General features: G+C 38.9%; 1 protein-coding gene across 17 annotated transcripts in view; it reads left to right on the top strand.

Annotated features, from left to right (window-relative positions):
• FN1 (fibronectin 1) overlaps positions 1–24,158 on the top strand; it is a 74,879-nt gene that overhangs the window by 6,091 nt on the left and 44,630 nt on the right. For all 17 annotated transcript variants that reach the window (XM_055290542.2, XM_055290543.2, XM_055290546.2 and 14 more), the window contains exons 6-19: positions 1,685–1,843; positions 4,690–4,881; positions 5,637–5,816; positions 6,432–6,608; positions 7,694–7,846; positions 9,109–9,237; positions 10,512–10,655; positions 14,920–15,041; positions 19,897–20,077; positions 20,272–20,448; positions 21,581–21,709; positions 21,814–21,903; positions 22,686–22,880; positions 23,486–23,758. In XM_055290542.2, the coding sequence (XP_055146517.1) occupies positions 1,685–1,843; positions 4,690–4,881; positions 5,637–5,816; positions 6,432–6,608; positions 7,694–7,846; positions 9,109–9,237; positions 10,512–10,655; positions 14,920–15,041; positions 19,897–20,077; positions 20,272–20,448; positions 21,581–21,709; positions 21,814–21,903; positions 22,686–22,880; positions 23,486–23,758 (2,301 nt within the window). The remainder of the gene's footprint in view (positions 1–1,684; positions 1,844–4,689; positions 4,882–5,636; positions 5,817–6,431; positions 6,609–7,693; positions 7,847–9,108; positions 9,238–10,511; positions 10,656–14,919; positions 15,042–19,896; positions 20,078–20,271; positions 20,449–21,580; positions 21,710–21,813; positions 21,904–22,685; positions 22,881–23,485; positions 23,759–24,158) is intronic.

Here is a 24,158-nt window from a genome sequence, read left to right as displayed (position 1 = left end):
GTCCCTCATGAAAAGTGGTAACCATTTTGACCAAAACTTTCCCAGAAACTTGCTGGTTTATTAGATATTTTGCATTTAAAATGTTACTGTGATCATCAGACTTCCAAGATCTTTATTGCAATATTTTAGCTTAAGACAAATTAGATGTCTGATTCAAACCTTATCTATTATTTAGAACTCCTTAAATAGCAAGTTGGGAAAAGCTTCTCAAAGAGAAGTCATTTATTCCAGAAAATTTTATAAGCACTTACTTTGTTCAAGTATTATAGGAATGCAGATATGAATTGAACATTAGCCCAGCCTTCAAAGAGTACTTAGAGGGTCAGGGAGATGAGAAAGTCTTATACATATTTATCATCTGCAAAACACAATAGTAAAGGTTTCAACAGAAATACTGAAAGTAGTGCTATGGAGGTTCAGGGGATGATAATACTTTTAACTGGGGATTTGGGAAAAAGCTCTAATCAGTAATTATACCTCCATGCAAACTTCTGTTCTTGTGGTAGATGGATGTGGGTATGTATTTGTTTGAACCTATATCAACTGTTAATTTTTTTTTCTCTAACCCAGTAGTTGCAACAATATCCGATTCACAAAGACATCAGATCCTCTATACTCACTTCATGGCACAGAAAAAATTTGGATTATAATTTAGATAATCTATTTACCAGATAAATGAACACATAGACTAATGGTCATTTAGTTACAAATTATCATTTTATGTTGATCCCACTCTTCCATTGGAGGGCTAACACTGAATAATCTGGGGCTATTTTGCTAGTGATTTTTAAATACTGTAGGTGTTTGGGTATAGGGGAAGGGAAAATAATATTTTAGTCAAAGAAATTTTGTATCCTCTAAATTTTTTACATAACAAATGAAGAAAGATACTACCATCTTTTTATAGCTTCTTTATAGCCATTGGTGAAGACCCTTTGATACCTGCTTGCCTCCCCATTCTTGCAAGTTTTTATTTGCTTGCTTTTTGTTTTGTTTTGTTTTTGAGACAGTCTCACCCTGTCGCCCAGGCTGGAGTGCAGTGGCATGATCTCGGCTCCTTTCAACCTCCACCTCCCAGGTTCAAGCGATTCTCTTGCCTCAGCTTCCCGAGTAGCTTGGATTACAGGCACCCGCCACCACACTTGGCTAATTTTTTTTGGTATTTTTAGTAGAGACGGGGGGCGTTTCACCATGTTGCCCAGGCTGGTCTCGAACTCCTGACTGCAGGTGATCCACCCTCCTAAAGTACTAGGATTACAGGCATGGGCCACCACGCTCAGCCTGTTTTTAGTTTTCTAAAGCAAGTTCCCTATTGAAAAGCAGGCCATAAACAGTGACGACTATGAAAAATCCTGGAAGAGCCTGAGAAGGAAAAAGATGAAATATAATGCCAGAGAATGACGTTAGTCAAAGGAACAGTGTGAAAACAATAAACAAATAAATAAATGAAAATGTTATTTGACAGGGAGATGAAACTAGACTAAACCATTCAGCTCCCTTTCCACCGTAACAAATGTAATTTCATCTTTCACAAGTGTAATACCTTGCAGCACCAGAGCTGGATATGAACATATTACCAAAAATAGATTACCAGGCATAGATAGCATTCCTTTTTTAAGTTTGAATTGACCACTTGCCACTCTCGACCTGATGTATGTATGTATGTGCTTCCTTTGTGACACAGATAGATGTAACGATCAGGACACAAGGACGTCCTATAGAATTGGAGACACCTGGAGCAAGAAGGATAATCGAGGAAACCTGCTCCAGTGCATCTGCACAGGCAACGGCCGAGGAGAGTGGAAGTGTGAGAGGCACACCTCTGTGCAGACCACATCGAGCGGTAAGGCGCAGGATGGGCAGGGGCGGGAAATGGGGAAGCAGGTCAAGAAATAGTTTTGCAAATCCATCTTTCCTTTGACATGCCATCTGAGGATAATTTGCAGTGTTTCAGCTAATAACCTAAGATAATTTACACATTATTGGTAAAACTTTTTCTAATGTCAAGTTTTAAATTTTTCAGAAAAAAAGGAAAATGACATGCAAATAAACCTTCGGGGGGAAAAAGCCAGATTTATCTCCAAAAGATAAAACTGAGTTTTAAAGAATGCTAGCATCATACAACCTACCGTGAATAGATCACATGCACACACGTATTTTGAATATCCAAAGTTCATCTGAAAGGAAATGAGAGTTATAATTGATTATATGACTACTTGGTTCTTCTGCTAAGAAAGGACAAAAAAAGTGCATTTGGGTTTTTTGTTTGTTTGTTTGTTTTTGAATGAAATATACTTCCCTGTCCCGACATTGGGCTCTTTTTGTAGTGGAAACCATCCTTTATATGTGGTTTCTATGCTCTGGCAAACTTTGTTACATTCTATAAAGTAATGCACAATTATTTTCTTCATGTATTGGCATTCGAAATTTTAGAAATCCAGAGAGGACTTAGAGATGGCCATGAAAGACATGATATCTAAGCATTCTTTTTAAAAAATAAGTTTTAATCATTTTTGGCATGAGAAAAAGATTTTTAAATCATAAATATTTCATAAAAATCTGAAGAGAGAAATATGGCCAACAAGGATGGGCACTCCTCTCTTATTATTTTTAATATGTTTTGATCAACTTTTTACTATACAATGTGCCAACATCGTTATGTAGTGTCTCAGCCATCCTTCAGTTAAAAATATTAATTGTTCTAATTTTTCTTCTTTTGATGAGTTTTTGTCTTGCTTTGAGCACTTATGAAGGTGAACAAGATTAGATTTGATAATATCTTTGAGTTATTTTATCGTCATTAATAAAATTGCTACTGGCCAAAAAAAAATTATAAACGTCGGCCGGGCGTGGTGGCCCACACCTGTAATCCCAGCACTTTGGGAGGCCGAGGTGGGCAGATCATGAGGTCAGGAGATCAAGACCATCCTGGCTAACACAGTGAAACCCCGTCTCTACTAAAAATACAAAAAATTAGCCAGGTGTTGTGGCGGGCGCCTGTAGTCCCAGCTACTCAGGAGGCTGAGGCAGGAGAATGGCATGAACCCAGGAGGTGGAGTTTGGAGTGACCCGAGATCGCACCACTGCACTCCAGCCTGGGCGACAGAGCGAGACCCCATCTCAAAAAAATAAAATAAAAAATAAAAACATAAATTATAAATGTCAATCTACCAAAATAGACTAAAAGTGTAGGTGGGAATTAAATGGGGATAAACACTCAATAAATGTTAGCTATTTTTATGAATATTGCCAATACTGAAAAGATTCCATTGTTCAAAAAAGTTTGAGAAGCACTGGGTTAAACAAAATGGAACCTGCTCTGCAGAATCTGTGTGTTCCTTTACATCATACTCTCCATGGTGGAGTGTAGGGGATGGGCGCCATGTCTCCCTAGTACGTTTGACCTTGGGATTCTTTGTCTGTGAACATCTTTGGGTTCTGGTGTTCAGCAGCACTTAGGGAGGCACTGAATTCAGTGTACCTTTGGTCTAGCATCAGCCCTGATTCTGTTCTGCAGTGGGCCCTGGCCTTCAAGAGAACAGATATCTAAAAGTTGAAAGAAAAGATCGGCCGGGTGTGGTGGCTCATGCCTGTAATCCCAGCACTTTGGGAGGCTGAGGTGGGTGGATCATGAGGTCAGGAGATCGAGACCATCCTGGCGAACACGGTGAAACCCCGTATCTACTAAAAATACAAAAAATTAGCCGAGCGTGGTGGCGGGCGCCTGTAGTCCCAGCTACTCGGGGGGCTGAGGCAGGAGAATGGCGTGAACCCGGGAGGTAGAGCTTGCAGTGAGCCGAGATTGCGCCACTGCACTCCAGCCTGGGCAACAGAGCGAGACTCCGTCTCAAAAAAAAAAAAAAAAAAAAATCAACACATCCTGTTGTGTTATTCTGAAAGGAAAGCTGTCTTAAGAGGATCGATTGGTTTTAGAAAAAACACAATAGAATCACAAATAATCCTGAGGAGAAATAAAATGTGGAAGGTGGAGGTGACCTCCAGAGAATCCAGGACAGCTGCCTAAGGCATCCTCTAGTAAGCTCGGTTACACAGAAGAGCGAGGATGTGTTGAAGGTATCTGCTGTACGGAGTGGCAGGATGATGTCTGTGATTTAGAAATATAATCCCGACCAGGTGAGGTGGCTTAAGCCTGTAATCCCAGCACTTTGGGAGGCCAAAGCGGGTGGATCACCTGAGGTCAGGAGTTCGAGACAGCCTGGCCAACATGGCAAAACCCCGTCTCTACTAAAAAATACAAAAAAAATCAGCTGGGCATGGTGGTGCATGCTTGTAATTCCAGTTACTTGGGAGGCTGAGGCAGGACAATAGCTTGAACCCAAGAGGCAGAGGTTGCAGTGAGCCAAGACCATGCCACTGCACTCCAGCCTGGGCAACAGAGTGAGACCCCATCTCAAAAAAAAAAAAACAAAAAACAAACAAAAAGAAATATAATCCCAGTAGCCCCAGCTGAGCTGGAGGATGGAGACCACTTGGTAGACACTTGTGGATTATTTCCTAGGCTAAATGCAAGAGTTACTGCTGAATAAGGGACATTTTTTTCCAGTCCCAGGCCAGTAATGACATGGATTTCAGAGTGATCTCTGTGAGATCCTGAAGATCCTGACTGCAGAAAGTAGTGAATTGTCTTCTCTCGCCCAGTTTTGTGACATTCCCTTCTCATGCCATTAGGATCTGGCCCCTTCACCGATGTTCATGCAGCTGTTTACCAACCGCAGCCTCACCCCCAGCCTCCTCCCTATGGCCACTGTGTCACAGACAGTGGTGTGGTCTACTCTGTGGGGATGCAGTGGCTGAAGACACAAGGAAATAAGCAAATGCTTTGCACGTGCCTGGGCAACGGAGTCAGCTGCCAAGAGACAGGTATGCATTATCTTTTTGAAGAATAGGACTAATGACTTTATTATTTAGTTTTTGAAGGACAATACATTTTCAATGTGAAACAATAAAACGAGAAGCCTGTAATCTTACCACCCTGTGATAACAATCAGGGTTGGCATTTGAAATATTTTCTTCCAATCTTTTTAATTTATGTATTTTCTTTCTGGTCATGGATATCACAGATAAAAATTGTATTTATTTGTCTAAAGTGTTGTTACAAGAGAGCTACTTTCTGAATAATCATCAATGTTTTATATTCTAAATCTCAAATTTCAGCAGCTTTGTGATGTAAACATCTTCCAATCACCTAATATATGTATTCTGGGCTACAAACATGGTAGTAACTATGGCAATAACAATTGGTACACAATCCTCCCCCAGAATAGTCTCATATATTTTATGGCATAAATATAGTCATAAATATTATCCCAGCATCCTTAAGCAGCATCTTTAATTGACCTGTATAAATACAGCTTTACAAATAGAGAAACTGAGGCATGGCAGCAGAAGTGGTCATGAAGGACATCAGCAGAAGAACTCGGGTGTCGTTCTATCCACAGTAGACGTGGATTCCTGAGTAATGCATTTTGACTGAAATTAATGAGATGATCATCTATACTCATAGCTTCTTCCTTTGAGGGCACAAGCTCAGTATCTCATTGAAGCCATAAATAAGCAGCTGCTGGTGGAAGATAAAGCATCTCTGTTTACTGACACTCTTTTGATTATGATTGTAGCTGTAACCCAGACTTATGGTGGCAACTCAAATGGAGAGCCATGTGTCTTACCATTCACCTACAATGGCAGGACGTTCTACTCCTGCACCACAGAAGGGCGACAGGACGGACATCTTTGGTGCAGCACAACTTCGAATTATGAGCAGGACCAGAAATATTCTTTCTGCACGGACCACACTGGTGAGTGTCCCAAGGGGGAGCCACAGAAGTGAGGAAAACTCACTTCCATGCCCTATTTTTATTTGCCAGCATTCTAGCCATTTATTTTGAACCTGCCCAAGAAGCATCACTTTTGTTCAGTTTGAACTCAAGAGATAATGGAGCTCATGTAACAGCTGCGGATTCTTCCATCTTCCCCAGTACTGTTGGGAAATGACACCAAGGGAATAGCCTTCCAGTTCATTTGATTTAACACATTGGGATTATGATGTGATTAAAGATACTTGTATTTTGGAATCAGTAGAAGATCCCACAGGGCTGAGGAATACACAGGATGAATGTTTTAGTGCCTTAGCTTATTTTCTGGTTAAAACAATGTTTTATTCAAAGCTATCATTTAATCTTTTGCGGGGGGTGCTGGGGAAATGACAGTGAAAATGGGATTTAAACCTGTTTTGAAGGTGAAGGTAAATATGCTAAGAAGCTTAGAACTATATTATCAGACATTTTTTATTCTGAGATAGACTGTCTGTGAATTAGCTGCAGAAACCTGGCTCTCTCAGACCAGTAATTCTATGTACATTGGAAAGCTCAGTGGTAATCTTCTCCTTCCTTGTTGTGTATTGTTCCTGGCAGTTTTGGTTCAGACTCGAGGAGGAAATTCCAATGGTGCCTTGTGTCACTTCCCCTTCCTATACAACAACCACAATTACACTGATTGCACTTCTGAGGGCAGAAGAGACAACATGAAGTGGTGTGGGACCACACAGAACTATGATGCCGACCAGAAGTTTGGGTTCTGCCCCATGGCTGGTAAGATGAAGCCCTTGTGGGTTGTCTTGTTTGACAACTATTTAGGGAGTAGAGACTAAAGACTAGTGTCCAGTTTGCTCTTATTTCATTCATTAAGACAATTTTAAGACAACAGAAAACTTCATGTGAAGTGTGTGTGTGTGTGATGTTACATCATATGCATAAGGATTGGGAAGAATAATTAGATAATTACTTATATAATTTTTAAACCTCATTGACATGATTTAATGTCAAAAATATAATTACTTATTTGTAAGTCTGGAAATATGAATTTGCACAGGTTTGTCTTTGTAAAGAGCACACAACTGAGTAGCTTACAACATTTAATATATATATGACGGCTTTAGTCACAGAGCTACAATATTGTCACGTGGTTGTGGTTTGATGGGCATAAGCTCTGTCACTTATTAATAAGTGCCAAAGTGACTAAAACTCAATGTTTTCTAACAGGTAGGGAATCTCACTCTTTTTTTAAAGGTCTCCAGTTTGTATAGATGGCGAACAAATGGAAACCAATACCCTTTACTTGTTTTCAGATTTCCAGAACCCCATGGATTCCCTTTAATTTTCCAGTTGTAAAAACCAGAGCCTGTGCAGTAGGCACTATCAAGTGTGACTATGAGACAAAGAAACTGCTTATACTTTTATTTCTTTCAACGAAAGAAAATGCTGAGTTTCGAAGAAGAAACCCACTTTTGCTTGTAATTCTGTATCCAAACACATACTTTTTATTTGATCCAGAGTAAACTGGAACTGGGAAAAGTTATGAAGCAGTAGTTAAATCCAGGCTTCTAGAACAGCATGAACCCTTTGTGTGGATGTGTAGGTATTATCTTAGTTTAACATCCCCTAACCCTTCCTCTATTTTCTATGACATACTTCACGTTTGGACTACGTTTTCTGCCTCCAGGGCTCAAAAATTCTACCCCTTCACCTGACAGCACTTAGATTTCTTTGACGCACACAAAGCTTCTTCTCAAGTGAGAATTCTTAGGATGACCAAACTGAACTGATCCTATTGCACGCATACCTGTTTAGACCTGGTGATCATTTATCAAGTGTATTTCTCATCCATTTCCAAACAGCCCATGAGGAAATCTGCACAACCAATGAAGGGGTCATGTACCGCATTGGAGATCAGTGGGATAAGCAGCATGACATGGGTCACATGATGAGGTGCACATGTGTTGGGAATGGTCGTGGGGAATGGACGTGCATTGCCTACTCACAGCTTCGAGGTACGCTGGCTGGTTAATGAAAACATTTGAGATGGCAAAAGGTACAGAAGGGACACTTTTTAAATGAAAACTTGCACCATGCCAAAAGCCAGGGAAGAAATATGCAATGTCACTTCATTCATTAGTCTATTGTGCTTTCAGGCAGCTGCTAAGACAAGTGGCATAGCAATGCTAATAATGTTCTGAAACACTCCTAGGAAGTAAGTACTTAGGCTGAGCCAAAAAGATGGCTTCAAAAGTAAGAATGAAACATTTGATTCATTCAGCTCTAGGCTATGCCACTGGATTCATGTCTAGAAAAGATAGGATAATTTCTGTAAAGCAATGAAGACCTTGCTATTCTGAAATCAGATCCTTTCAGATCCAAATTTCAGGAAACAAATACATAGGGGACTAACTTTCCTTGTTCAGATTAGTTTTTCTCCTTTGTACCCAGTTATATAATATGAGGAGGTATTGACTTATCTAAAGTGTTTTAGTTTCCATTTCTTTGATGTGGAAAGTGATATTTAGGGAGAACTCTGAGCTATTAATAATCTATGTGGCTAGTGCGTAGATATTGGCCTGAATTTGTTCTCCTTTTGTGGTGTCCAGTGGGTAACACCATCCAGAAGTAATAATTACATATGGTGTTGCAGAACTGAAAGAGACCTTAATAACACATATGGACCTCACTCTGTAGATCAAGGAGCTGAGACCCAAAAGGGAAAAAGTAATTTTCTCAGGATCTCTCAAAGAGTGAGCAACAGAGTTGGCCTAATTTATTTTAGTGTTATGAATACCATTGACATTTTATTTCCCAAATCTAAATATCTCTTCCCCTTCCCCCTATTCCAGAGACCAGACCACCACATCATGCTGGGTGTTAGATAAATATGTTTAATCTTCTTCTTATTTATCCTAACAAGCAGATATTTAAAGGAAATTATCAACTAAGCAAGAAATTTTCAGAGAGTAAGACGTGTATTTGTTGAAATATTGGCTTTTCACAGGAAAGTGTATTTTACCACATTCTTTACTTGAGCATACTGTAACCTCTGCAAAAGTTACACATTTTGGGGAGAAAAAAATTTTTTTGGCAAAAATTGTATTACTGACCAAGCTTTGAAAAAAATGTTATTCTATGCTTGTAAAAAAGTTATTTTAGTAGAAGGTGTTGGTAATTAGGTAGAAGTAGCTGTATGCTTTGAGAAGCATACCTTTTTTCTTTCATCAATGGAACTTTAAAAAGTTTGTCACTCACCCACCTGTTTCCTAAACAGATCAGTGCATTGTTGATGACATCACTTACAATGTGAATGACACATTCCACAAGCGTCATGAAGAGGGGCACATGCTGAACTGTACATGCTTCGGTCAGGGTCGGGGCAGATGGAAGTGTGATCCTGTCGGTGAGTAGCCCCATTTCTCTAAATGAGTTTGCACAGGGGGAGTGGTTAGCAAGTTTCAGATAAGAAAAGCTATGTGAAATCACGTGACTGAAGTTGGCTCCAGACTTTGATCAGTTGCTTGCAAAGAGCTTTGCAAAGTCTTCTTTCTAATACTGGACCAAAATATCTTGATATTGCTAGTCATCTGGTTTTTGCTGAATTTGGTGACAAATTTAGGCTTATTTTAATTGAATGGAATTTATTCTTTGGTTTAGAATCATAAAGATAATCCATGCTATTAAAAGTATTGTTTCCTTTTTTTTTTTTTTTTTTTTTTGAGAGAGAGAGTTTCGCTCTTGTTGCCCAGGCCAGAGTGCAATGGTGCAATCTCGGCTCACTGCAACTTCTGCTTCCTGGGTTCAAGCAATTCTCCTGCCTCAGACTCCCTAGTAGCTGGGATTACAGGCATGCGCCACGAGGCCCAGCTAATTTTGTATTTTTAGTAGAGACGGGGTTTCTCCATGTTGATCAGGCTGATCTCAAACTCTCTTCCTTATCAGCTGTGTAACAGCATGAGCAAAGGGTTATACCAGTAAATATCGCCCACCAAAATACTCTAGGTTTTTTTGGCTGCCCTTCAAAATAGAACTAAGCAAATAGTGAAGGTTGAGCCTTAAAAGAGCTGTGTTACCAGCACTACAAAGTTTAAGGTGATCCATTACTATTTCTTTACCAAAAGAGACAGGTTGCTCACTGAGAAAACAAACTGATAACATCCGTTTGTTTGATGTGAGATTGCCAGAACTGAGAAGCCTGAGAGGTTTTCTTAGAAGCTGCTCAGCAGGTATACTCATAAAGTCTAGTTCATTCATTTAAATGTCAAATTAGTTTCTTTAAATTTTGAAGAAGTAAGGAAAATGAAATTATTGCAGATTTTTTTCTTGCTATTCAAATGTTAAGCCAGTTACATTACTATGTGTAAAAATAATATCTAATATTTAAAATTAATATGTAGGTTATCAATATACACTGAAATCTAAATCTTTACATTTTTATTTAGAAATATTACCCTTTAGAAAACGAAATATTCCTCCTAATAGGTACTTTGGTTTTTTTTTTTCTACAAATTGTCCTGTAAGGTAAAGAATGTGAACAAAATATTTTTTTAATGGCATATATTTGTAAGGACAATTGCAAATTTCTATTTAAACTAAATGTATGCTCTAGCACCCTGAAATTAAATTCATAGTTGTAAGTCTTCAAGACTGTTTATCTTTTCCTTGCGTGTATTTTAGACCAATGCCAGGATTCAGAGACTGGGACGTTTTATCAAATTGGAGATTCATGGGAGAAGTATGTGCATGGTGTCAGATACCAGTGCTACTGCTATGGCCGTGGCATTGGGGAGTGGCATTGCCAACCTTTACAGACCTATCCAAGTAAGTAGCTCTATTACTGCAAGTTGAGAACCGCCAATTGGGTTATAACAACAGGGCAGTGATTATTAATGCTCTCATGGCTAAGTTGGGGGTCTCCCCTCTTTCCCACCCTTTTCTCTTATTATTATCTAATAATCAATTGAATTTTTGATTAAAATAATTTTTCTCTCTTCCTCTGTCAAGTAAAAGGTAGAGAAGGCTATGAAAATGTGCCTGTTTATAATTTTACTTCTTAAGACTGTAAAATATTCCATTAGGTTAAGACACTCTGGCTAATTTCATCTTATATCCATACATGGAAATAAAAACCACCAAGTAAGTTATGCTGGGAGTAAAGGTTTGGGGCTTTATATTATGATTCTTAACAGAGAAGCTGCATAGAGAGATGGCATGAAATGCAGCATAGGGTACGTGTTCATTCAACATGTCATCTAAGCTCCCTTTGTATCAAACTTTTCATTTGTTTGATCACTTGCCACCAGAAACACAGTATGTTGGGCCAAGGGGTTGAGTAACTTGGTCAACTCTCTGCCCACACAGTTCAAACACTCTCAAATGTTTATTGCTGGGTTTTTCCAGGTCACAAGACATCATGCCTAGCTGTAGGTGTAATTAGTTCATTTGGGGGAAAAATTGCATTTAAATATTCACTGAGTGATTGTAATAAAACATGTTAATAAAACATGAAAGGCTAATTAAAAGGCATCAGTTATATGAGCAACTGCTGAGGTGCAAAGTCTCCAAAGTCTGCACTAACGTTTCACTTAAAATATGGCCTACATTCAGAAACAAAAGAGTTTCAGGGTGTCAGAATCTGCATGCGACAGAAATTAAGATTAAATTAACTCTGTGATAAAAGATTCACTGTGACAGAGAACAAGCTATGGGAACAACTTGGCCAAAGGTAGTGTTAGCCAAGCCTCATTCCCCCATTTCCTCATCTGTAATATGGGAAGATTATAGCTGATTACCTTTAAAGTTCCATCCTAAATACTAAACAGCCAGATGCACCTTTTCTAGGAACTTGGAAGATTCTGCTTTTCCCAGCCCTCAGACACTGTCAGTGCTGGGGAAGGTGACTTTGCTTTTTGGAGGCTTATAGCACAGATTGACCAACCTCCTAAATTGTATTTCTTCGAGGATTTGGGTGTAGGAATCACTTAATTTTTTGTAACTTAATATATATTTAAATCTGATTGTGGAAGTACTGTAAGTATATGATTGGTTTGTTTGTTTACATGATGCATGTGATACTTAAATGGTAGAAACTTCTAAAAAAATGCTCTGTGGTTTCTATATTTATGATTTATGATTTATTGGTGTCACAATTTGCTGAAAATGATTTCCTCCTGAATGATTGAGAGAGATCTTTGTCTCTCTTAACATAAGGCTATCCACATAGCTGCTTGCTGGAAGCATTTAGGTGGACATGTTAGAGATAAAATCTGGAAAGGAAGCAATCCTTGAGTATTGGAGTTTTACATGTTGACCTTACTCCTACTCTTTAAAAAGGAGAACAGCAAGAGTCCACTGAGCCTAGAGGTGATTTCGGAGGGAAGAGATTGGAATTTGATCTCAGATACGCTCTTTGGTGCTTACCTGTATGTCTGGTTTGCTCAGTGGCCTAGCACGTAGGGCTTTAAGAGTGTGGTGAGAATAAGGGAACAACAGATTGTCTCTGAGTCCTGCCCTGTTTGTTCCTCCTACAGAGAACTTGGTAGAGTTGTTCAAACTAGCAAAAGATAAGAGGCATTTGGTTTGTCAATAAGCAACTAGAAAAGCACAGATCTCAGCAAAATAAATAGAGAAAAAAAGGACTGAGTCAAAAAATCATAAATGTTTAACTTCTCCAAGGACACTACTATTGGAAATTACTCATTTAGACTTTATTTTTAACTAATCTTAAAAGTGTAGACATTGTACTATCTCCTTTTTTTGGTATCAACTCAACTATTTTATTGTTAGTTTATTCATATTGAATAAGAGAGGGAGTAAAGATTTCACAATGGCAATAGCTAGTATATGCCAATTAAGTTATTTTAAAAAGTTATACCAACTACCAGTAGCAAAAAGACTGTCAAAAGTTTAAATCTAAATAATGTAAAAGATGTCATAATTTTTAACTTTTCTGTCTTCAAAGGATACGTAGTATAAGCTAGAGTAATTATACGTAGTATAAGCTAGAATATAGGAATTTAATTGATCTAAGAAATAACTGACACAAAGTCTCTTTACTTCCTGAACAAAAACATGCTAAATTCCATTGCTGTTCAGTCCATTTCCTTTAAAGGTGGGCTATGCCACAAGGCTAGATTTTAAAACGTAGAATTTCAGACCAGTGCTCGAAATCTTATCAAAGCAAAAGGGACCTCTGTAGTTGTGCTCCACTTTGGCTGGGGTAAAAACCATTGCAGTACCCTTTTTCTTTCCTTTCTCTGCCCGTTTTTATCCTCCTCCTTGTGTCCTTGTGGACGTAGAAATATGATTAGGCTTAGAGGTGAACAGTAAAGGTCATTTATGTTGTCTTTTCAAAACTTAATAGACATTTAACCATCATAAGCTTGTCCCCTCTCAAAATCATGATTGACAAGACTAAATAAAATGTATATCAGGTGTCTCTTTATGGAGGAAATTGTAGGATTTCTTTAAAGGATCAATATTTAAATAACCCTATGCCAACTATCATAAATTATTAAGGACATGATATTCCTAGCTTTCCTGAATTACATGGAAGTACGTTAAATAGTCACATTTCCAAAATTTTTCTTGAATAGTTGTCTTTAAAAATGTGTTTACATTTGTAAGGATCTTCATAAACAGAAGGGGTAATTCAAAGAGGGGCATGGAATTGACTTACACCAACTGATTAAAACAAACATCCTGTGTGTTCTGTGAAATATATACAACTTTAAAATGAAAAACTGATAATTTTCTGCATGAATTTTGGTATTCATGTGGCTTGAAAATATGTGCATTAAATGGAATTAAGATTCAAAGTATTTGTTAATCTTCAACCAACTTTGAATTGTTACTGGTGTGGAAGTGAGCATATTCTAGAATTTCTGAATCTGTATGGATATCCAAGTTATATATTTTTTCTGCTACAGAAAGCTTTGTTTTCAAAGAGAATTTAACAGCTTAGATAATAAAGTTTGAAAATCAATGTATTTTTTTCCTAAAAGCTTTCAGAAAACTTAAATCTGTTAATAATCTGGTGAAGTGCTTTATTACACATGCAAAATTTTGCTGTGTGACAGTGTCAGTTAGAAATTCTTGAAAAGGTTACAAGACACGATTTTTATTTCTAGTAATTTAAACATTGACTGACATCATAAAGATAGTGTTTTAAGAAAAGACAGTTTTCTGTTCTGCAAGCGTAAATTTTCTAGCTATTTCATTATAATCTTAAATGGAGTTAACACTATTTAGAAATTGATGCTACTTCCCTTATTTTCCTTTTTTTAAAACAAAAGAACCAAAACCATACTTTAAATTTTGTTGATAACAGTGATATACATCAAGATATAGAAATACCGAATTTAGCATACACTTCATAAAGTCGTTTCTGTTGACAACTGATTTTGGAAAAAAAAATAAATTGAATCACTTAATAATTTGATGGATCAATGGTGTGATTTGGGAGTACACTTCTTGAATAAAAATAAAACTCGATGTTTTTTCCAAACAGATAGATTGCTTAGACTGACGAGAAATAATACTAGGTCTTTAATTATTACCTTTGCCTATTTGTCTAAGATTCTACCCCCATTTAGAAATGTGTTTGTTTTACATCATCTCATATGGCCTTTGGAATGTTCCCTTCTTAGGTAGTAGATTCATTCTTGATGAAAACCTTCCAAAATTAGAATTTGTTTTAAAAGAGGCTCAATACAATAGGTAAATGAAGTTTGTGTTCTGTATTACATTATTTTTGTAGGATCGTTTCACAATTTTCTCACAATTCTTACTTCGATAATAGAGAAAATAAAAGCAAGCCAAGAGACATTTAAAAAAATATATATTTTATTTGTGATAAACGATTTGCATTTCTCATGTGAAGAACAATAATTATCAGCTAAAAATGGATTTGCTGCATTGATTTTCAACATAAATATTTAAAAGATTAACTAATCCCAGATCATTTTATTATACTCACATTTAACGACAAGCAAAGTTGTTTATAATGATGACTGTCCATGTACACAGTTTTAAGTTGAAGTGAGTGAATATCCAAGATAATTAAGTGTTACATTTTCATTTTCAGGCTCAAGTGGTCCTGTCGAAGTATTTATCACTGAGACTCCGAGTCAGCCCAACTCCCACCCCATCCAGTGGAATGCACCACAGCCATCTCACATTTCCAAGTACATTCTCAGGTGGAGACCTGTGAGTATCCCACCCAGAAACCTTGGATACTGAGTCTCCTGACCTTATCAAATTGCAATGGTTTCTTTTTTTTCCCAGCTTTTGAGCCAACAAGTCTGATTAACTATTCCTATAGCATTTACTATATTTGTTTAGTGAACAAACAATATGTGGTCAATTAAATTGACTCGTAGACTGAAGGGATTTTGGTTTTGGTTCTGGGTTTTGTTTTTTTTGTGGTGGGGGGTGCTGGTATTTGGAAGAATTTAGCTCTTTATGTTAGAGAAATCTTTTTTGCAAGGAATTAGAAGTGATAATGCTTAAGATTGTTCTTGCCCAATGCGGGAAGAGAATCTAAGGTTTTTATATGTCTTGCACCCTCATCAAAGGAAAATTACTGCCATCATTTTCATAATTTGAAAAAAATAGCCAAATTAATATATTTCTTTTTTGATTCACTTTTTAAGTGATCATTTTTAAAACTTTACTTTTGACCCGCTGAATTTATTTAGGTAGAAGGAAAAGAGATGATGGGAGGGCAGTTTAGATGAAGGATGACAGTTGGTTTATTTAAACAATAGCCCTGTGATTTCCTAATGAGAAGTGACTAGAAATTGAAGAAACCAAATAAGGAGGATATTGGTCTATTTAGCTTTAGTTTCTCTTACTCTCTCAAGCCTGCCCTGTTTAACTCCAAAGTTCATGGCTCATAATTTGAAAAACACTGTTTTAAACACAGGAGAAAAAAATGTCCATTTTAAATCACAGCTATTGAATTCTACAATTAAAAACAAACAAAATTTGACCAACCCAGGCAGTTAAATTTAAACTCTTTAGGAAAAATTTAAGCTGTTAAAATTATTCTTTTTCTAAATTTCTAAAGCGGAGGGACAGAATTTTTCGATTTAAGAGGGCCTCCTAGGTGCCCAGAAAAATTAGCGGAAAGAACCACGTGTAGACACATCTTTGATGTGTCAGAGTTCCAAAGATAAAAAGAAACTTTTAAAGTCTTCTATACTCAGCCAGGTTATCAATCAAATATGAGGGTAAAATAATATTTTCAGACAGACTTTAGGCAGTTTACTTTCCATATATCCTTTTCTTTAAGGGTATTTGTAGATACACTCCAGAAAAACAAGAGTGAAATAAGAAGGAAGTTGTGGGGTCCAGCAAACAGTGCTTCCAAATCAGACCCCTGATAGTGGTGGAAATCTTTGCAATGCAACAACTGCATAGCTGGCTTAGAGGACAACCAATACAGATGGAACAGAAAGATGGGGATGGGATTGAGGGATCAGGGATTGAGGTCTCCAAGAATAAAGAGGGACTTCATAGAAAAAGTAGGCTTGGGGATAATTAATCACAAGGGCAAATAATGCAGTTAAAATAACAACATGACAATCAGGTAGAGGAATATATAATAAAATAAAACCAAATGTGGCCGGGTGCAGTGGCTCACACCTGTAATCCCAGCACTTTGGGAGGCCAAGGCGGGCAGATTACCTGAGGTCAGGAGTTCGAGACCAGCTTGGCCAACATGGCGAAACCCCATCTCTACTAAAAATACAAAAATTAGCCAGGCGTTGGGGTGCATGCCTGTAGTCCCAGCTCCTCAGGAGCTGAGGTAGGAGAATCGCTTGAACCCGTGAGGCAAAGGTTGCAGGGAGTTGAGCTGAGATCGTGCCATTGCACCCTAGCCTGGGCGACAGAGCAAGATTCTGTTTCAAAAAACCCCCAAATGTATTATAAGGCAATAATTCCTATATGAAGCAAATTAAATGCAGCAATATTAAGGTATAAAAACAAAGAGAGGAAAAATTCCATTGAAACATGATTCTAGAAACTTTGATCCACCCAGCAGTCATGATGTTAGACTCATTAAAAAGAATATATTTCTAATGCATGATGCGATCGGTCTATAGATGTGTCATGGAAACTTGGTTGCAACTTCAAGACAAGATAAAAAGTAAACATTTACATAAAAAATGGTGGATATGGAAGGTGAAGAAGAGAGGAGGTAATAGCTTTATCTTTCAAAGTAGAGAATCAAGAGAGATGGTACCAAAAGCTGATGAAGTAAAAAAAAGATACTTAATACAATACTTTAAATTACAAATATAAACACAAGAAGAACAAATGTAATGATACAAATGTCAGACACTGGGAATGTCCAAGATTCTGGAAGGAAATGGTGGTATTGAGCTAAATCTTCAACTTTGTCTGGGCACAGTGGCTCACACCTATAATCCCAGCACTTTAGGAGGCTGAAGCCAGTGGATTACTTGAGCCCAGGAGTTCGAGACTAGCCTGAGCAACATGCCCATACCCTGGCTCTACAGAAAAATATAAAAATTAGCCGGGCATGGTGGCATGCACCTGTAGTCCCAGCTACTTGGGAGGCTGAGGCGGGAGGATCACTTGAGCTTGAGAGGCGGAAGTTGCAGTGAGCCAAGATGGCACTACTGCACTCCAGCCTGGGAGACAGAGCAAGACCCTGTGTCAACATAAATAAATATATAAGTAAATCATCAAGTCTCATATTAAAGAGTCTGTAAATATGACTTATTGTTGACAAATGAAAAAAATAGAGGCGTAAGCATGTTGTCTACATGGAGGCAAGACCGGAAGAATAGAAAATGGAAACAGATTCTCTTAGAGAGGGGAATCGTGTCTTTCTCATTGGCTCAGTGTAGTCTCCCTAGAGTCTAGAATGGTTCAGCACCTGGCACATTGCTTAACAAATGGTGAATGAAAAAAAAGAAAAGTCATTCTTTTTCTTCTTTCACCCTATGTCCATAATCCGGCCATTTGCAGAACTTGATATCCAGTGATCTAAGTCAACAGCATCAGTGCATCCAACACCTTCTAGTCTCTCATCTTCTTATTACATCATTAATTTTATTTACTTTAAGGATATCTGAAGTATTATGTGAGACCACTGCAATGGAAGACTTAAAAGTAGGTATAAAATGTACTTTGGGCTGGGCGCAGTGGCTCACGCCTGGAATCCCAGCACTTAGGGAGGCCAAGGTGGGTGGATCACGAGGTCAAGAGATGGAGACCATCCTGGCTAACATGGTGAAACCCCATCTCTATTAAAAATACAAAAAATTAGCTGGGCATGGTGGCGCATGCCTGTAATCCCAGCTACTCGGGAAGCTGAGGCAGGAGAATCGCTTGAAACCAGAAGGCAGAGGTTGCAGTGAGCCAAGATCACGCCACTGCACTCCAGCCTGGGCAACAAGAGCGAAACTCCACCTCAAAAAAAAAAAAAAAAAAAAAAAAAAAAAAAAAAAATATATATATATATATATATATATATATATATACATTGAATTGGAAAGTCTTCAAAGAGCAGCAGTGATGAATTTTTTGAGATTTTTAACAATTACAAAAATTAGGGTTTTTTTAAATGGATGCTACCTGAGACTTTATTTTCTGTTATTTTCTTCTAATAACTAACCAAACAAGCTCATGTTGAAAAATGATTTATTACTAAATTTGAGCTAATTGCAATGACTGGTTTCAAAATTTTTCCACAGTGTATTTGAGTTAAAATTTCACTGTTGAAGAGTACTACGATCACTCTTGCTTATTCCAAAAATATAAATGGACGTTGAGTATTTGAATTATTGAGGAACTGGTTGACTGGGTAATTTTTAAAAATCACTGGGCATAAAAAATATATTTTGACTTAGTTTAGAATATTTACACTTGAAAGTGTCTCATCTTTTCTGAATTAAGGGTGTTTCTTTTGTACACATTTTATTGCACTGAGTTTTGTGACCCATGGCATATTAATGAAGCTGAACAGGATGTGAAATATAAACTGGAAGCAAAAGATTAAATAAACCAAAATTGCATTTTTTCTGCAGTCTTGTCCAAAATTGGGTAACCACTTCTGATGGGGTAGCTCATATCCAAGAATGAGTCACAAAACCAGACTCGTTGAACCTGGTATGTGATGGCCCCAGGAACTGAGTCACAAAGCAACATTCTGCCTTTGTTTTTTCAGGACAAGAAACTTGAATGGTATCCCACTGAATTAAAAGATAAAATATATGGCATTGGCATTTCTGTACTTCAGAGAGGAATATATCTGTTTGTGGTAGGAATAAAAAATAAACGGGAGAGGCAAAGCTTAGGTTAATCATATTATGTTACTGATATAACACAATTAACTTGGTAAAAGTGAAGGTGTGGGCGGGCGTGGTGGCTCACGCCTGTAATCCCAGCACTTTGGGAGTCTGAGGCGGGCGGATCACCTGAGGTCAGGAGTTCGAGACCAGCCTGACCAACGTGGAGAAACCCCATCTCTACTAAAAACATAAAATTAGCCGGGCGTGGTGGCACACGCCTCTAATCGCAGCTACTCAGGAGGCTGAGGCAGGAGAAACGCTTAAACCTGGGAGGTGGAGGTTGCAGTGAGCTGATATTGAGCCACTGCACTCTAGCCTGGACAACAAGAGCGAAACTCTGTCTCAAAAAAAAAAAAAAAAAAAGTGAAGGTGACCAGTGTCTGCAACTATGTCACCCCAGGCATATCACATATCACCCTGTTTCTCCGTCTGTAAAACGGGAGCAACAATGCCATTGCCTTATCATCAGAAGGATATAGAGACTAAATGGGAGAATGTAGGTAAACAGCACAGAGCGTGGGTATCAGTAAGTAAACTGTAGCAGTTTGTTGATGTTAACAATAGTTAGCATTGTATCTAACTATATCTAACGATATAACCATTGGGAATCCAGTTTTCCATGATTTTCCTCCAGAATGGAGCTGCCTAAGTCATTCTTCTTTGAAGATTACTGAACATCATCTTCAAATGTTCATCCTTGTAAACACGTGTGTATGTGTGTTAATTTAAATTTTCAGAAAAATCCTGTAGGCCGTTGGAAGGAAGCTACCATACCAGGCCACTTAAACTCCTACACCATCAAAGGCCTGAAGCCTGGTGTGGTATACGAGGGCCAGCTCATCAGCATCCAGCAGTACGGCCACCGAGAAGTGACTCGCTTTGACTTCACCACCACCAGCACCAGCACACCTGTGACCAGTACGTACACAACCACCCTCATGTCTCCTACGCCCGAGGTTCCTAGAGCTAGGCTCTTCTGAGGCAGTGCTTTCCTTTTCAATTCATATTCTTCCATGAGGGGCACCAACATTTTTTAAAGTGATGTTGGTGACAGGGACGGTAAATTTTCTAGATGACTGAAGGCTGACTTCCCCCTTTCTGTGACTCTCTAGGCAACACCGTGACAGGAGAGACAACTCCCTTTTCTCCCTATGTGGCCACTTCTGAATCTGTGACCGAAATCACAGCCAGCAGCTTTGTGGTCTCCTGGGTCTCAGCTTCCGACACCGTGTCAGGATTCCGGGTGGAATATGAGCTGAGTGAGGAGGGAGATGAGCCACAGTACCTGGGTAAGCTCAATATGTCGCTCAAGACAGGTTCAGGGCAGCTGCTGGAAAACTCTCCCTGTGGGGGTGGGTGGCCTCTAGGCGGGTGGTATCTGTGGTTTGGAACTGGTTGACAGCTCAGACTGAACAAACCACCCTCTGGCATGAGGAAGGGAAGGACTGACTCTAGGAAGTAGCTGGGTTTTTCCCAAGCCACCCTCACATGTTCCTGGTCCCTGATGCCAGCTGCATCATGCGCCTACCTGTGCACAAGTTCCTACAGCAAAAGCTGTGCTCTTGGTGGAAGTAATTACCAGGGCTGCAGCTGACAATGTTAGTACAGTATCGCCACTCATACTTTTCCAATTGTTATGGTGAGGGGCCTTTAAAAAACTTTATTGGCGCACTGAAGTGTGTGCCAATCATAGGCACTGAGTTCAGTGAATTTGAATTCTTATAAAGTGAACACACCACAAGACCAGCACCCAGATAAAGAAAAAGAATATCTCTCTGCCCTCACCCCATCATCTTCCGCCAATAATCACTACCCTGACTCTTACTGCAGAGAGCTATTTTTAAAAATTTGGCATTCGATTACAAAAATTATACATCTTTAGAGAAAAAGTTGGAAAAATGAAAGGAAGCAAGAGGAGGAGGAGAAAGGAGAAAGACAAGGAGTGGGGTTTTCCCATAGTACATTAATAATCACAGATTAGGTGGGGCACAGTGGCTCACTCCTATAATCTCAGCACTTTGGGAAGCTGAGGCTGGTGGATCACATGAGGCCAGGAGCTTGAGATCAGCCTGGCCAACATGGTGAAACTCCATCTCTAATAAAAATGCAAAAAAAAATAGCCGGGTGTGGTGGTGTGCACCTGTAATCCCAGCTACTCGGGAGGCCGAGGCGGAAGGATTGCTTGAACCCGAAAGGTGGAGGATGCAGTGAGCCGAGATTCTGCCACTGCACTCCAGCCTGGGCAACACAGCAAGACTGTGTGTAAAAATAATAATAATCACTGATTAGCTATTAGCACATTACCTTCTAGTCGTTTTTCCCTATGAATATATAGTTCTTAAAATATCCTTCTTATAAGCTGTAGAGTCATTTGAGGGACTAGTTTGCTCTGATTAGTTACCTTTTCTTTTCATTTCAAAGATCTTCCAAGCACAGCCACTTCCGTGAACATCCCTGACCTGCTTCCTGGCCGAAAATACATTGTAAATGTCTATCAGATATCTGAGGATGGGGAGCAGAGTCTGATCCTGTCTACTTCACAAACAACAGGTACATGTGTGCTACGTAGTGTTAAAAGAATCTTTTTCTGTAAAACATGGGCCTGTAGTAGCACTTCCTGACTGTTTGACCCACTTTCTTTCTTTCTTTCTTAGCGCCCGATGCCCCTCCTGACCCGACTGTGGACCAAGTTGATGACACCTCAATTGTTGTTCGCTGGAGCAGACCCCAGGCTCCCATCACAGGTCAGCTAAGCCTCCCCTCTTTGGCTGCTATGTTAATCTTAATGTCAGTAGGGAGGGCGCAGATTCTGACTGCGGACCTGCGTATCACTTTAAATCTCCAATATAATTTATGGGAGGGGTGTGTGTGTGTGTGTGTGTGTGTGTGGCGGGGGGGGTTATTTTCTATGGCACATTTCCCCTCGAAACCATTTTACCAACTCCTTTATACACACACACACACACACCACAACATACACACAACCTGTAAAGCCAGCTCTTTGGCTTATTAAAGCAAGTGTTCCCAGGGTTGAAGAGGTGTAATTTTCCTGAAAACCTTGCTCTAAGATTTATCCTTAAGGAGAAAGCTGAACTGCCTTCTTAGCTCATTAGGTGATTCAACTGCCTCATCACTGAGGTTCCAAAAAGACACACACAGTGCTAGACAACTCTGCTCAGGCTGGTTCATTAATTGCTTCCCTCGTCTGGAGCTCAAAGAGGAAAAATCAGCTTAACATGAATATTTTCACCTAATGGCATCTCTAGTTGACATTTATTAAGGATGTCAGGTCTTCAAGGATGACATTTATTATTAAAAAGTTTCGCATGACTGTTCTTAATTTATCTTCGTGCTGAATAGTCATTATTATAAGAAGTGGCAATATTAAAAGAGTCAAAAAGAATCACTGGCTCTTCAATAATCAAGTAAGATGCTAAGGGATATTAGAAAAGGGAGGATTTATGGTGTTTCTAAGCCTCTGTCTCAAAGAAAACAGTGCATCTTACTTTTGCTCATGAATCCACAGGGTACAGAATAGTCTATTCACCATCAGTAGAAGGTAGCAGCACAGAACTCAACCTTCCTGAAACTGCAAACTCCGTCACCCTCAGTGACTTGCAACCTGGTGTTCAGTATAACATCACTATCTATGCTGTGGAAGAAAATCAAGAAAGTACACCTGTTGTCATTCAACAAGAAACCACTGGCACCCCACGTTCAGGTAACTTTTTTAAGAAGACACTTCCTATGTTATCAGAATTGTTCCTGAAGGAGGATTGTTTTGTCTCTGTCAACAGTTCCCACATTCAAGTAATCTTATATATTAGTTTTTCCCTAAACTTCTGATATTTAGCTGAAATGTCATAAGTAACTTATCAAAGCTGACTACTGGCCTTTCGGATTAAAAACCGACACCATAACATCTGTCTACAAATTTTCCCCTAGAAGCTTAAGGGTCATTTCATCTTTGATTCTTAAGTATTATAAAATGATTCAGTAAAACAAAAACCATTACATTATTTTCTGCAGTTATTTCAAAGGCTTTTTTTTTTTTTTAGTATCTTTTCTTATAACCCCCTTCCCCCACCACCATATGACACTTCATATGCTTGTAACTCATTTATTACCTATTTTAGATAAAAGGTTCTAATGTCATAATTTAAGCACTATGACTGGACCATGAAAATGTGATCTGATTAAGAGACAAAACTTAGCAAAACTCTCGAATGAAAGGCTCAATGAACTGCCTAACATATCCAAGAAACTGGCTTCTTAAAAATAATCTTCAGGAGAAAATGTGAATGACAGTTGACTCTTGTCTGTCAGATACAGTGCCCTCTCCCAGGGACTTGCAGTTTGTGGAAGTGACAGACGTGAAGGTCACCATCATGTGGACACCGCCTCAGAGTGCAGTGACCGGCTACCGCGTGGATGTGATCCCCGTCAACCTGCCTGGCGAGCACGGGCAGAGGCTGCCCATCAGCAGGAACACCTTTGCAGAAGTCACCGGGCTGTCCCCTGGGGTCACCTATTACTTCAAAGTCTTTGCAGTGAACCATGGAAGGGAGAGCAAGCCTCTGACTGCTCAACAGACAACCAGTATGTCTTCTCCTATCTTTACCTCCCCTCCAAATTCTCTACCCTCACTTCCAGCCTGTGAGAAAGTGCAGCGAGAACCATTCACTCAGAGGTGTATGGCTTAGAGAGAGGGAAATACCCAGCCAGCAAAGGAATGCGTAGTGAACACAAAGCCCATTAAACTTGAAGACAAAACTCAGACAAGCTCCATAGATGCTAAGTGGTAACCCATTTCTAAAATACATGTACCAGCTAATGGGTACTAAGAGGGAAGAACTGAAGAGAATCTAATTTGAGTGCATTTTTCATGTAACTAAACATATCTAGATCAAAGTTAAAATGCAGGATCATAACACAGTAGAATTCATTTAAGAATAGCAATTGTCAAGTGTCTAGCATTACTAGCCACCAGCTTATCTGC

The sequence above is a fragment of the Symphalangus syndactylus genome, chromosome 8, assembly GCF_028878055.3.
Source record: "Symphalangus syndactylus isolate Jambi chromosome 8, NHGRI_mSymSyn1-v2.1_pri, whole genome shotgun sequence".
Classification (NCBI taxonomy): Eukaryota; Metazoa; Chordata; class Mammalia; order Primates; family Hylobatidae; genus Symphalangus; species Symphalangus syndactylus.
The sequence above is the reverse complement of the archived record's forward strand: the minus strand, read 5'-3'. Positions and strand labels throughout refer to the sequence as shown.